The sequence below is a fragment of the Pinus tabuliformis genome, chromosome 7 (genome assembly GCF_031772625.1).
Source record: "Pinus tabuliformis cultivar Carrire ecotype Pingquan chromosome 7, CPIR1, whole genome shotgun sequence".
Classification (NCBI taxonomy): Eukaryota; Viridiplantae; Streptophyta; class Pinopsida; order Pinales; family Pinaceae; genus Pinus; species Pinus tabuliformis.
This window is the reverse complement of record NC_142293.1, coordinates 2,009,621,353-2,009,636,215: the sequence shown is the minus strand read 5'-3', so window position 1 is coordinate 2,009,636,215 and position 14,863 is coordinate 2,009,621,353. Positions and strand designations below refer to the sequence as shown.

General features: G+C 36.7%; 2 protein-coding genes across 3 annotated transcripts; both read left to right on the top strand.

The window, feature by feature from the left end:
- The first annotated feature begins 683 nt into the window (after window positions 1-683).
- Window positions 684-14,577, top strand: LOC149256544 (uncharacterized). 2 transcript variants are annotated; one of them, XM_089460770.1, is made up of 5 exons: window positions 684-820; window positions 990-1,190; window positions 13,728-13,814; window positions 13,908-14,000; window positions 14,173-14,577. In XM_089460770.1, exons 2-5 carry the CDS (start codon window positions 1,074-1,076, stop codon window positions 14,368-14,370), a joined length of 495 nt encoding a protein of 164 aa, XP_089316896.1. In that variant the 5' UTR covers window positions 684-820; window positions 990-1,073; the 3' UTR covers window positions 14,371-14,577. The 2 variants fall into 2 exon arrangements, with proteins under 2 accessions (XP_089316896.1, XP_089316895.1); XM_089460769.1 differs by having other exon boundaries at window positions 745-899.
- On the top strand, window positions 10,998-12,086 carry LOC149256545 (uncharacterized). Its single transcript, XM_089460771.1, has 2 exons — window positions 10,998-11,043; window positions 11,440-12,086. Exon 2 carries the CDS (start codon window positions 11,460-11,462, stop codon window positions 11,889-11,891), a length of 432 nt encoding a protein of 143 aa, XP_089316897.1. The 5' UTR covers window positions 10,998-11,043; window positions 11,440-11,459; the 3' UTR covers window positions 11,892-12,086.
- Window positions 14,578-14,863: the final 286 nt, after the last annotated feature.

Here is a 14,863-nt window from a genome sequence, read left to right as displayed (position 1 = left end):
TTGCTTATGACAATCTAAACTATGCAAGTGGCTAAGAGAGGACTATATTTTCCCAGGATGAAAATATAGGGTCTTACAACCCCATTCACACAATAATTTTAATATATTTCACCCGAAAAAAGATACATACCCTACTCCTTTCAAATTTATCATATAATTTTAAGAAATTAACACTTGTTATTAACTATTAAATAGACTTACTATATATTCTCCTTTGTTTGCACCCACCTTATATGTAAAAACATATAAATATTTTCAATACAACCAAATTAAAATCATATTTTTCCATTTAAAAATTATTAAATTGAAATTAAAAAAAATTACACCTAATAAACTTAAACAACAACCATAAAATTATATTATTATTATTATAAATATTTTATAACCTAACCAATAACCAAAAACATTATATAGTTACTTCTTTAGTGATGTGAAAATAAAAAAAATGTATTTATTGTTTTAATAACACCTAATAAACTTAAACAACAACCATAAAATTATATTATTATAAATATTTTCCAACCTAACCAAGAACCAAAAACATTATATAGCTACTTAACTAATGATGTGAAAATAAAAAAATGTATTTACTGTTTTTCACTATGAAATTAGCATTTTTGAAAAAGGTAAAGCTTTACTTTTATTTACAAAACCCCTCCCAACCCAAACTTCGTTTACGTTCTAGAACAAGAAGGAGGATCTGTTCGCTTTTCGTAGGGCGTGAGCGAAAACGAGATTGCAGAGATTTGCGAATTAGGGTTCACCAGTAGCAGACACTCAAACCCCACGATCGGTTCTTCAGTCCATTGACGGCGCCAAGGTATGTTCCATTTTTAACTTCAATGGATTTCCACCCGCACATTCAGTCTTCCACACAGAGAGGAGTACACGCATTTCAGGTTTCTGGTTCAAAATCCAGTGTGTTTTTAGCAGCCACTCTTGTATGTTTAGGTTTTAATCTCTGTGCTGCAATCTGTTACTGTTTGCAGGGATGGCGCTGGCATTTGATGAGTACGGGAGGCCATTTATCATAATAAAGGAGCAGGAGCAGAAGACCCGAATCAGAGGATTAGATGCTCAGAAGGCCAACATTGCGGCCGCCAGGTCCGTTGCGAGAATCCTCCGCACCTCACTCGGCCCCAAGGGAATGGACAAGATGCTCCAGAGCCCCGACAGCGATGTCACCATCAGTAAGCTTCTCTTCCATTTATTGAATCTCTATTTCTGGGTAGGTAAAACCCCTTAAAAATCTAAAAATCTGAAACTAAGTAGAATTTATTTTAAAAAACTTATGATTCGTAAGTAGCAGTTACTTTAAAAAATTTATAGGTTTTCCGAAAGGAGTGAAATAAGCAAATACTCTGCGATCTGCTTACTCTTCCTCACAAACTGTGAGGCCCGCCGAGCTAGATGCTCTACATACGACGCTGACTGCCTACGAAAGCTCTCGAATGGGTGAATGCATTGAGATGTCACTAACATTGAGAGATAGACACTTTCCAGGGATCTACTTGGCGTAGAGGTACTTTTGGCGGGCTTTTCACTAACCAAGAAACTTCGTTTACAAATTATTTTGCTCAAAATAACACCAATTGCTCGACAGCAGAAGGTTCATAAAGAAATGGAAATAATAATTTTAAGAAGAATTTCGGAATAAAGAAATAAATTATATAAATGTCCACAAATGATGAAAGGACATTAGGTTAATGGGACTAAAACTATATACTGATGCTGGAGTGCTTAAAGGTATTCGCTGAAAAGGAGAGACTACAAATAAGATTTCAGATTTAACAGAATGACGAATGATAAAATAACAAAGGGGTGATTATCTCAATTGTTTGTAGCCAATGTTGTTGAGCATCTGGCTGGTTCTGGTTACGTGTTAGTAGGTAACCAGTTTAAATCCCCCAGATTTAGGTGCACTAGTCTATGTCAACAGTTTTACGAAGAATGCCATTCACAAATATGGAGAAGCATCTCTTGGATTTCCTTATCAGATTTTCAAGGGTTATAATAACAGATAAACCTGATACAATGAAGACGAGCATCTGGCTGGTTCTGGTTACGTGTTAGTAGGTAACCAGTTAAAATCCCCCATATTTAGGTGCACTAGTCTATGTCAACAGTTTTACGAAGAATGCCATTCACAAATATGGAGAAGCATCTCTTGGATTTCCTTATCAGATTTTCAAGGGTTATAATAACAGATAAACCTGATACAATGAAGACGAGACTAATAGCAGAAGCCTAGAAAATAAATAAGTCCTAATTTATCTAAGCGTCAAAGGAGAGGTATGCAGGGCCATAAACCAGGCTGGATTCTATCCTGGCAAACTTTATTGAAGCTCATCGGACTGCAAAGTTTGACGGGTTACGTGTGGAAGGGAGAACCCTGGTGATGGGTGTCTGTCTAGTGTCTACAAGATATAAGCTAAGAATTATAGCTTTTGTAAGATAGCATACCTAGATGGCCTTGTGGATTATCTGGATGATCTCAACTGTGCTTGGTAAGGGTGCTTCTGAATCACTGATCGTCTATTATTTTTGCTCATGACTGGTGCATCTACCGGGTCATCGATGCTTCATCCAGCTGAAAAAATGATGCAATCAATCTAGTGGATCTGGGTCTGGAGGACTCATGCATGTCCTGCTCTTAGAGTATTTGGTTCGCTTTACTTTGTTCTTGAATAATGAACTCTGCTTTCACTGTTGTGGGGAGATTCCGGTCTTAATGGATTTTTTGTTGTCATTTCAAAATTTGTAGTGGAGATAGTGGATAAAAGCCATGCACTGCAACAATGCTCCCAGCCAGATAATTTCATTAAATTTTGGAATCTAATAAGAAAAATCGAAGTCAAGTAATAGTTTGTGTGGGAAGCAAAGAAAGTGAGAAAAAAAATCTCTTAGCTTTGAGCTTCATTTATGTGTACTTTGTATAACGGCTACTTGGTTAACTTAGTAGGTCAGTCTTTATTATCTAAAATATGCATATTGAAGATTGGATATCACGGCAGTTTCTCCCTCTCATCGCCATTGTCAACATGGTCGTCAGTGAGCATCTCTACATGAACAGAGGATCTATTTGTCCTTTTAATGTTAACAAATTTATAGTTAATTATATAATAAATATTTTGATGTACATGTACATGAGGACTGATTGGCGCCGTGAGCAAATCCAGGCAAGGGTAGGGGGTTCAAGAATTTTAAGGAAGGTTGCCTCTTGTTCATAATTGTTGTGACAATTTTTCTGATTACTGGAGGTTCAAGAATTTCAAGGAAGGTTGCCTCTTGTTCATAATTGTTGTGACAATTTATCTGATTACCTTGACCTCCCTGATTTCAGCATACGTGTAACTAGGAATGGCTATAAACCATAGTAGCAAAATTTGAATCCGAATATGTATTCAAATACAACTCAGTATGGAAAATACCTAATAAAGAAATGCAGCATGGTTCCAATATGGAAATCTATATTTCTCAGTATGAAAATAAGCGTTTTGTTCCATATTTTAGAAGAATTTCATCCTCAGAACACACTAAAACCAGAAAAAGCAATTTATTCTTTGAAAATTTTGCAATGTAGTTTATTTTTAAGTGTTTTCTTACTGTTATTTTTATTTTTTTGAGGTTTTTGCTCTGTTTTTTTGGGGCTTATATGTTGATGGGTATCAAAGACATTATAAGGTAAGTGAACTGTTCTGTATCTGCATTGCAGTGAAAACATACTGAATTTTGTACTGTTGCCGAATTTCCATATAATAAAGAGCAATATGACCAAATCTTGCTACTATGCTATAAACTAGATTTCCAGCATTGAAATCCCCTTGTGTATTCAGCTATGGGTCCTGTGGGTCATCTCGACTCCCTCCATGATAGTCCTTAGAACATATTCAGGTTTGTATTTGTTCAATAGAAATGTAGGGAAATAAATATTCCTTTCAAAGGTGTAAGACTCTGTCACCAAGCAATATCTAATGTGCCTAAACATGGTTCTATCAACCCTATGGTTGTCTTGTGGTATTTTTTCTTGCTTCTCTGTTCTACACTACTTGGACACTCCATAACATTTTTCTACATTTTAATCATGCTAATTATAGAATGATTGTTAATTTTAGATAACAATGGTATGTTCTTATGCTTTAGAGCAATTTACGTCAATTTTCCTTATTAGCCCAATATAAATTTCCAGATTAGCAATCACATAAATATTGAGAGTATTTGCAGATAGAACATAAACAATAAGAATAAGACAAGTCAAGACAAGAGGGCACAATATTTGGCGGATGCTAGAGAAAAACCCCAATGTGGGGAAAACCCTTTGATCAAATCTTTTTATTATTCTTCAAAAGTTCAGCACAGAGAGAGAGAGAGAGAGAGAGAGAGAGAGAGAGAGTACATCATACAAAATTACTTGCCCAATCACTGTCAAAACAGTCCAGCCAAACAAAAGTTAACAAGATGTTGTAACCAGAAAGTTAATGCTAGTCAAACCAACAAAAATCTCCTCCAAATGAGCTCAGCCAAACCCAGTCAATTCGGCCTCATAATAAGATCTTCATCTTCCAAATTTAGTTCAGATTTAATTTCTACACAGCTCAGCTTCTTAGCTTCATTGAACAGCAATAGCAGAGCTGCTTGGTATGTTGTTACTGCCAAATCTATTACCGATGGCTCTTGGCTCTACACAGTTCATATGGCTCATGATGTATAAGACTTTGTTCCTCTGCATTATGTATAACATTAACACACAGGTCGACTGACACATTCCTCTACAACAAAGTCAGTTTGACTGAATGGCATCAATCTGCATTGCTTCTCTGCGACATATTTTGGCATTGATGCATAGTTAATATGGAATCGATACTCCATATATATGTAATCTAACCAATAGCGTCAAAATGGCATCATCTTATATGACCATGGAAATAACTCCTAATGAAGACTGTAATCTTACAGAGACCAACATAAATAAACATGTTGAGTTTAAGATACATAAGGCACCGTTGAGTATTTTTTAAGTGACAAGACACCATTGTTGAGAATTCGATGTTTATATGTAATCTAACCAATAGCATCAAATGGCATCATCTTATATGACCATGGAAAGAACCCCTAATGAAGACTGTAATCTTACAGAGACCAGCATAAATAAACTTGTTGAATTTAAGATCCACAAGGCACTGTTGAGTTTTTTTTTTTAAGTTACAAGACACCATTGTTGACAATTCGCTGTTTAGATTCAAGTCTAGGGCATATAGTTGGCATAGTAAGAAAAGATATGTTGCTCCCTCAGAACTCACTGATACTTCTCACTGGCACTAGCTAGTAAGGTGACTATCAAGAAGTGAAAGGAACAAATCTCTATGATACCAAAGATCATCTGACTTCACTTCTAAGGAATGTCAGACTTTTGTTGTGTTTTCAATCTCCATAATAAGTCCAGGAGTATCCACCGATCTTCATTCTTTGAAGCATTGATCTATCTCATTGGTATAATTTCCTTTGCCTATCTTCAACATCATAATCAAGGAAGAGCATATGCATGGGTAGATTGTTCTGGCAGTCAGTGATATTGTTGACATCCACTGTCAATACTATTAGCATTTCAAAATCAAAACTATCTTCTACACTTGGGGTTTCAGACGAAGTAGGGTTTCAAATCATAACCAGTCTGAAAAACCATTGGAGTTGGGGGCTCTTTGACTAGGTTCTGAAAGTGCATGCTATTTGTAAGATTGGTGTAATGAAAGGAAGGGTAAAGAGGGTATAGCCAAAGTAATTGATAGGTTTCTGGTGGACACCAAAATTAGGCTATACCTACCTTCAGTGACAATAGAATTCACAACCACCAAACCCAAATTTTATATTTTTTAGGCACTAGCTGGAGTAGTGGATAAAACCACCACTCCTTTAGATCCAAATGATTTTAACTTCTATATCGATCCATCGCCACTTTATGTTATTTCCTTGTAGACGAAGGGATGGAACTCCCTGTCTGAAACATAAAACAAAATTTAAGGAACAGTAGCATGAGTCGAGCAGTGTTCTCTCCTCTGATGAGTTGTGGCACAAAAACCGTGCATTATCTAAGTCCCTCCTCTTTAAGGTAGAACTGGGTGACTGATTAGCTGACCTGGAAAAATTCTTCATCCTCTATTGCAAAACAGAGTATTTCTATGTTAGTCAGTCGAACTCACATGGAAAATCCAATCTGTGATATGTTTTATTTCTCTAAAATAAAACAAAATTAACCATATGTTGCATTACAGATTTGTTTTCGACTTGCATCACAATTAGCGATATTAGGCTATATATCTCAATAAATTACTGTTTTCATTGTCACGTTCCAGGTACTCCTTTGAGATCAAGTCCTGAATTCTGGATTTTATTGCTTTAAGTTTGGGCTTGAATGTGCTTTGGAACTGTTCAACACACTCACTCAATAGTTGTTGCTGAGGTAAGATTTTTCTAGCCTTCATGATGAGAACTATTGTTGAATCTATTCAGAAATGTCTGTCTTCTTTTACATTTTCAATCAATCTATTCCTCTCATTTGCATTCATATCTGTAAGTGGAATCTTAATATTTTTCAACTTGTGCGAAAAGGGAGGATTGAATTCAAAATTATCACTTGTAGATATTGTTGCAGTGCTAGGTTCCTTTAGAAGAATCTCGATCTTGCCACATGAAACTAAATACAGAAGTTGAATAAGATCTTCATCTTCCAAATTTAGTTGAGATTTAATTTCTACACAGCTCATCTTCGTAGCTTCATTGAACAGCAGTAGCAGAGCTGCTTGGTATGTTGTTACTGCCAATTCTATTACCGATGGCTCTTGGCTCTACACAGTTCATATGGCTCACGATGTATAAGACTTTGTTCCTCTGCATTATGTATAACATTAACACATAGGTCGACTGGCACATTCTTATACAACAAAGTCAGTTTGAATGAATGGCATCAATCTACATTGCTTCTCTGCGACATATTTTGGCACTGATTCATAGTTAATATGGAATCGATACTCCATATATATGTAATCTAACCAATAGCATCAAATGGCGTCATCCTATATGACCATGGAAATAACTCCTAATGAAGACTGTAATCTTACAGAGACCAGCATAAATAAACATGTTGAGTTTAAGATCCATAAGGCACCGTTGAGTATTTTTTAAGTGATAAGACACCATTGTTGAGAATTCGATGTTTATATGTAATCTAACCAATAGCATCAAATGGCATCATCTTATATGACCATGGAAAGAACTCCTAATGAAGACTGTAATCTTACAGAGATCAGCATAAATAAACTTGTTGAATTTAAGATACACAAGGCGCTGTTGAGTTTTTTTTTTTAAGTGACAAGACACCATTGTTGACAATTCGCTGTTTAGATTCAAGTCTAGGGCATATAGTTGGAATAGTAAGAAAATATATGTTGCTCCCTCAGAACTCACTGATACTTCTCACTGGCACTAGCTAGTAAGGTGCCTATGAAGAAGTGAAAGGAACAAATATCGATGATACCAAAGATCATCTGACTTCACTTCTAAGGAATGTCAGACTTTTATTGTGTCTTCAATCTCCATAACAAGTCCAGGAGTATCCACCGATCTTCATTCTCTGAAGCATTGATCTATCTCATTGGTATTACCTCCTTTGCCTATCTTCAAAATCATAATCAAGGAAGAGTGTATGCATGGGCAGATTGTTCTGGCAGTCAGTGATATTGTTGACATCCACTGTCTGTACTATTAGCATTTCAAAATCAAAACTATCTTCTACACTTGGGGTTTCAGTCGAAGCAGGGTTTCAAATCATAACCCTGCAAAAAGTTTTGAATAACAGTAAGAAGATCTTCATCAAGTTTGAGCTTTATCTAGCAGCGGGGCTGCTCCATTTCAGTAGTATGAATGACTTGTTTCAAGTATGGTAGTAAGGATGACCAGGAAGAATAATCTGTACAGAATGGAGCTGAAGAGACACAAGAATTCAAAGTTGGAGAAAATATACAACTTGTGAAAGTAGACACAGTGGCTAGCAACCAGGAACCTTCTAACATGGGTGCTCCATTGAAGATGCCTATGCTTACAGAAGGCCTTGATATGTCTTCTTGCTTGAATTCTTTGTTTGGTACTGGACTTTAGTGATCCATTAGATAAGCCAAATCTTATGGAGAGTAATGATGCATTATTTTGTTCAGGTATTGATGATTCTCTTCCAGAAAATATCTCAGAGATTTAATTTAATTTCTACACAGCTCATCTTCGTAGCTTCATTGAACAGCAGTAGCAGAGCTGCTTGGTATGTTGTTACTGCCAATTCTATTACCGATGGCTCTTAGCTCTACACAGTTCATATGGCTCACGATGTATAAGACTTTGTTCCTCTGCAATATGTATAACATTAACACACAGGTTGACTGACACGTTCCTCTACAACAAAGTCGGTTTGAATGAATGGAATCAACCTACATTGCTTCTCTCCGACATATTTTGGCACTGATGCGAGGAGAGATACATTATAGAGCTACTTAGAGGGTTAGAGGTGGATTATTGTATAACACATATGCTAGGGAGTCACACCACAATCCAAGCTTTCTCTTTTAGTAGGCTTTAGTGTGTTACTGCTGTGGCATGCATTATGGCGATACCATCCCTACAGGAGCTATGGTCATTATTAGAAATATTTCTGGTGAGCTTAGTATGCATTGATACAGTGGTTTTAGGAGATGGTTTATAAGGAGTGCAATGCAGATGTTGAGTGTAGAAACATACAGATCACATATGGAAATTTCATTATGGCTTTCTAGTGGGAGTGATTAGCTTGTTGGAGACCAGAACTTCAGATGCTACCGAATACAGAAAACACTCTGATTTTCTTTTTTGCCTGCCTTTCTCGAAACCTCGTTCTGGATAATCCACTCATTGGAGGTATGAAAGTGAAGGACTTGAAATACCAACCTTCATCTCCCAGATGCTGGGAACTTGGGAGAGAATGCTGGATGGTTTCAAGATCTCACTTCTGTGGAATATGGTTTCAATATTTTCATGCTGATCCTGAGACCCCGGGTGAGCAATCTGTCATTAGCAGATCCCAGTCTTTAAGCAGTTAGTCCTGTTTGGACACTAGGAGATCCCTCTTTAGCTCCTTTTACTGCTTTCATGAACCCCACCCATCTTAGTTACTGGTTCCTTAGCTCCTTTCGGTCGCAAGAGAGAGGATACGTTACGTAACGAGTCTTTATGTGCAAGATTGGTCAAGCGAGATTCTTATTCCCGGTCAAAAGATCTGAATTCCGGGATGAATGGGGAACTGGTATTAACGTCCTCCTTTTATATCTAATTTGGCCAGTAGGTGGAGCACCGGTGTGCTGGCTGATTGCTCCTGGAGCGGTAGGGCCCCTCACTTTCTTTTGTTCGGCTTTCCCAGGTGATTGGAAGATCTGGCCATAGCTATAGGAATAAGCTGGGGGCGCTCTTGCTAGCCAGTGTGGATTCGGTAATTGCTTGCCATTGTGAAAAGGTTGGAAGAGCTCAAATAAGAATAGGGGTCGCCTAATAATAGTAAGTAGGGCGACGCACTAATCTGAACCTATGGATGGAATCAACCCAATCTATCTATCCTGTTGGCCCCGATTGGAATCCTGTAGGAAAAAACTGGCTTAGTCAATCAATGCTTGAGCAGAAACATCCCTCATCTCGCCGCCCATCCGATACAGCTGGGCATCCGATCTAGGTCAGACCTCATCAAGGTGTCGAGCATCCATAAGGTAATCCGATCAATAAGCGAGAACGAGCGCATGAATGAACCCTTTATAAGTCAGGGGCCTGCCTGTCACTTCAAACATAGAATTGAGATTGATGTGCCTGGATGGATGATTTGGACTAGCTAGATGCCGGCCCACCTCCCCGCTGGCACTACTCCCGATATAGGGATTCGATCCAGCCAAAGCAGGTGCAGGGAAGAATCCAACCGAGCGATTAGTCTTTGTGTTATGAGCTTTCTTGGTGGAAACATGTACACTGGTCTATGTGCCTCATTGATTAGTAATGTTATACCATCCTGTAATAAAGAGACTATAGATATGAAACCTACTCACTATCCATGGTACTTGTTGGCTCTCTCCCTCTTTCGCACTGATCTAGCCTCTAAGATCTTTATAGAAATTTCTAAGATCTTTATAGATCTTTATATGAAACCAATTCTCAGACAGAGAAGAATGGATATCATGAAGAAAACCTAAATTTTATGGCTATAGAGGATGCAATTCCCAGAGGCCAGGCCAACAAGCCCTTCTGGGCTCATGGGGTTGACTTATTGGGATATTCTTTGGGGTCCAGGAGGCATGCCAATTTTCCATTTGAAGATCCTAATTCTCCTCGCCATTCACAAATCGTTCGTCTGTGCTTATGCTCAGAGAGGACAGCTCAACTTGAGAATGTAAGTTGATAATCTGTACTGATAGATTTATAGATAGTTTTGTAGCATTGCTGCAAGTCAATATCCAATACTGTGTACTGTTTGATTTAGTAGTGTCAGAGAAGTCATATGGGGAGGATAGGAATTATGTTATGCGGATATGAAGTCCATAAGGTTTATTTCCTAGTATCTAGGTCAATGAAGAGGATAGGAATTGTTCTGTAACTGTGGATAGGAAGTCCATAAGGTCTATAGCCTAGTGATAGCTAGGCCATAAAGTCTATTATCTTCCATGTTAATAGAGTTTATTGTCCACAAAGAGTTTATAGTCCATGAGGTCTTACATTTGTGCATTGTTAATGCCAGTAAATGCACACTAGGTTTTGTTCTCTACGTTATATCATTATAAATTATTGAACTATAAGTTCTATGATTTCATGAGTATCAATTTTGATGTTGATGGATTGCCATCACAGGTTTGCAAGACAGAAAGAACAACAATGTGTGGAGCTTTAACAACAGCTGGGCTTAAAGCCACTTCCGTTCTCAAGGAGCTTGGCAATTGCTGGTTGACTGCAGAAGCCTCGTTGGCAGCAGCCTATCTGATCATAGTGTTGGTAAGGTTTTGCCAATTCCATATTTGCACATTGCTTTATTTTATTTTGAATTACCACTACTGCTTCAAAGTTTTGTCTAGTTTTCATAGTATGTTTTTGTATTTATTTACAGTTATCGGTTTCTATAGGTTTAATTTATTTATGGCATGATTTCTTGCACTCTATGAACTGGGTTTTTCTAGTGTGAGCAGTCATGTTGTTCATGGTATATATGTTGTACAGATACACTTGTATTCAGTAAGAAAGCAATTGTGTGTGGTTCTATCAGCTACAAACAATATTAGTATATCTCAATTTGTATACCCTTTATTTTTTTATTAATTTTCTTCTGATCAGTTGTGTGAATATTTCTATTGCTTCCCTTGACCCTTATTTTGGTTTCTTGTGGGCACGAAGGTTTCTACCATTCTGCTATTATGAATACCCATCATATCAATGAAACAGGGGACTTTTGGGAGCTGGCCAGACAATGCTCAAATGCACTTGATACATCTATGAGGAATCGAAAACATTTCACAGACATGAGTGATGTCAACTTCCTTATGTGCCAAGCAATTCAACATCCTTATTTAACTCCATCATCTTCACTTCGCACTTCACTTATTGTTGTATTTGAAGGTCCCATGGTGGACGAAATGGATGAATTGAAAAGGGCAATAGGTTTAGAGGATTATATGGGATGCTCTTCTGTTCATGGAGTAGGACCTTCTCTTGCAGTTTTTGATACAGTCAGAAATGGAGCTTTGGATTGTGCATGTGTATATCCCGCATCTTTGCATTCCAGAAAACAAATGCAAACTTTAATTAACTGTATGAAGAGTATCCTCATTGGTGCTGCTAAGCTCTGAGAGAAAGTGTCAGGTGTAGACCTTGACAGAAACTTGACTGTGCAAATGGGATAAAGGATATCATCTAGGAAAATCTTATGTAGCCATTGTTTTCGTTCATGCAAAGCAGTGTTTTTTTGTAGCACAGACTTTTATCATTAAATACTACCATATGATAAACAACGATCTTATCTATCAATTTGCAAGTATTGTTTATATTTTTCCCTCATATCTTTTCAGAGTGAGAATCCCAATTTCAATTTATTGAAAATAAAAATACACAAGTGTGGCCAAGCTTGGAATCCTATTGAGACAATAAGATGCAAGAGAATACACTGAGTCCTTATGTCCTTGGAGCACCTACTACATGAGAAAAAAAAAAAAAAATCACCTAGTTAATTCAAGGAAAATGATATAGCCTAAATCCAAAGAAATGCAGAGGTTCCATCTTTCCATAGGCGCATAATAATATTGCATTCATAAGAGATAACATATACATAACACAAATTTTCTCTGCTTTCTTTTATCTGTTGTCACCCAGATGGCCTTGGTTAGTTTTGTAGTCAAAAGTGGTCAAATCTTGTAGTCAATGGCTACAGAATTATTTGATGTTGTTGTCTGACATAAGGTTGTTTGCCTGTGCTGTAGTTGATCTATAAACTGAAGTATAACTAGATGTGTTATAGTTTTCAGCGGATATTTTATAGTATCTGAGAATTCATATGTATAGCACAAAGAAGTTCAATGCAATTCTTCACTATTAAGAAATATGTTAATAGATAGTAACCTTGTTTTCCTATTAGTGAACAAACATTTACATTCAGTCGGTATACATATTACAGGATTTCAAAACAAAAGGCTCAGAGTCTTTATAGAAATTTCACATATGGAAATTTCATTATGGCTTTCTAGTGGGAGTGATTAGCTTGTTGGAGACCAGAACTTCAGATGCTACCGAATACAAAAAACACTCTGATTTTCTTTTTTGCCTGCCTTTCTCGAAACCTCGTTCTGGATAATCCACTCATCGGAGGTATGAAAGTGAAGGACTTGAAATACCAACCTTCATCTCCCAGATGCTGGGAACTTGGGAGAGAATGCTGGATGGTTTCAAGATCTCACTTCTATGGAATATGGTTTCAATATTTTCATGCTGATCCTGAGACCCCGGGTGAGCAATCTGTCATTAGCAGATCCCAGTCTTTAAGCAGTTAGTCCTGTTTGGACACTAGGAGATCCCTCTTTAGCTCCTTTTACTGCTTTCTTGAACCCCACCCATCTACTCCTGAACCTGGACCACCTGTAACTCCTGCTACTGATCTTTAGTCAAATCCATGAAGGGAGCATGCCAGGAAAGCATTTTTATTGTTGATGGCATAACTGCTGCAGGTCCAATTAGAGAAAAATTGTTTGATATGGACAGCAACAGAAAACATGAGGGATTCATTGACCCTGCCAAAATTGAGGGAAACAATGGCCAGGAAGCTGGAGAGAACCAAAAGTTCGAAGTTGGAGAAAATATACAGATTGTGGTGAGCAAGTAGGAACCTTCCCAACTGGATACTCCGTTGAGGATCCATGAGGTTACACCGGGATATAATATATCAACCTGTTTAAGCACCTTATTTGGCCTGGACTCTAGTATTCGATCCAAAAATTCAGAACTTAGAAAAAGTTACAATATATCCCCTTGTTTAAGTATGAATGAATCTCTTCTAGAAGACACAAAGAAAAGTCGGCATTGAGAGCATTCAGGTATTGAATTTTTCATTAAACATTATTTAGAATGTATTAATACTTATAAGTATCTTAAACATGTATTTGTGTGAAAATAAATTGAATTGGTTTATGTTTAAGGACAAGGCATCCAAGGCGAGGTTAACCAAGACAAAAGTCACTCATCGTAGTGGCCAGAAAGGTTTAAAAGCACTGATAACAACCTTTGTAAGTGTATTAAACATGTGATATTTTTTTAATAAATTTTGTACTAGAAGAAAGTCATTGTTATCTAATTTCTCCCTATTTACTGATTGATAGGAACTAAAATATGGAAGACCTCCAAATCATTTGGAAAAGGAGGTGCTGCAGGAAAAGAGATGGGTTGAATTTGTTGTTTGGATGGACTCCATGGTATGTAATCTTAGTTGGATTTCCAATATACTTTTAAACCATATTTTCATTTTATTTTTTAGTACTATTAGATATTATATATTACTTCATTTTATGGTTAACATTGTATAACAAAAACATGCGTTGTGTTATGTAATTAATACTAACATGTAATATTGATTTTTTTTGTCAGAATGCTATAGGTAATGATTGCCAAGACGATGATCCAAATTATGTTCAACATATATCAAGAGATGATGAGGATGAGGATGAGGATGATGGTGGTGAAGGAGGAGATGATGATGATAGTTGCGGTGTTGGTGATGATGTGGATCAGAGTAATGAGGATGGTCAAGATGATCATGAGGATGATCTTGGTGGTGGTAGCTAGGCATGCACATGCATTGTTTTTTATGAAGAAATTATTGTGTAGAATGACATTGTTATGTTTATATGGGTGTTGTGAATTTACCCTATATCAATGAGACATTTTGATTTTGTAATCATATGATGAGTTTGATTTATGTATGTTGTTAATTTATCGTAGAATAACGATATTCATGAAATATTTTGATTTGTTAATCATATTTGAATTTTACTTGTTTTGATTAAAAATAATACTGATTTTATTAGTATTATGTTGCTATTTTATACATGTTTTGAAAGTTGTTAATGACACATTGTTATTTTTTTGGATGGATGTTGTCAATTTCTCTTAAATTTCTTTACAAATGATTTTGAATTGTGATATCTGCTTTAATGATATTTAGAAACTATCATATATTTCACTATGAATCTATAAAGGGGGTCATATATGTAAAGAAAAATATACTCTATATAAGAAGTCAAATGCGGATGTAACCATGGATGCAAAATTGAAAGTA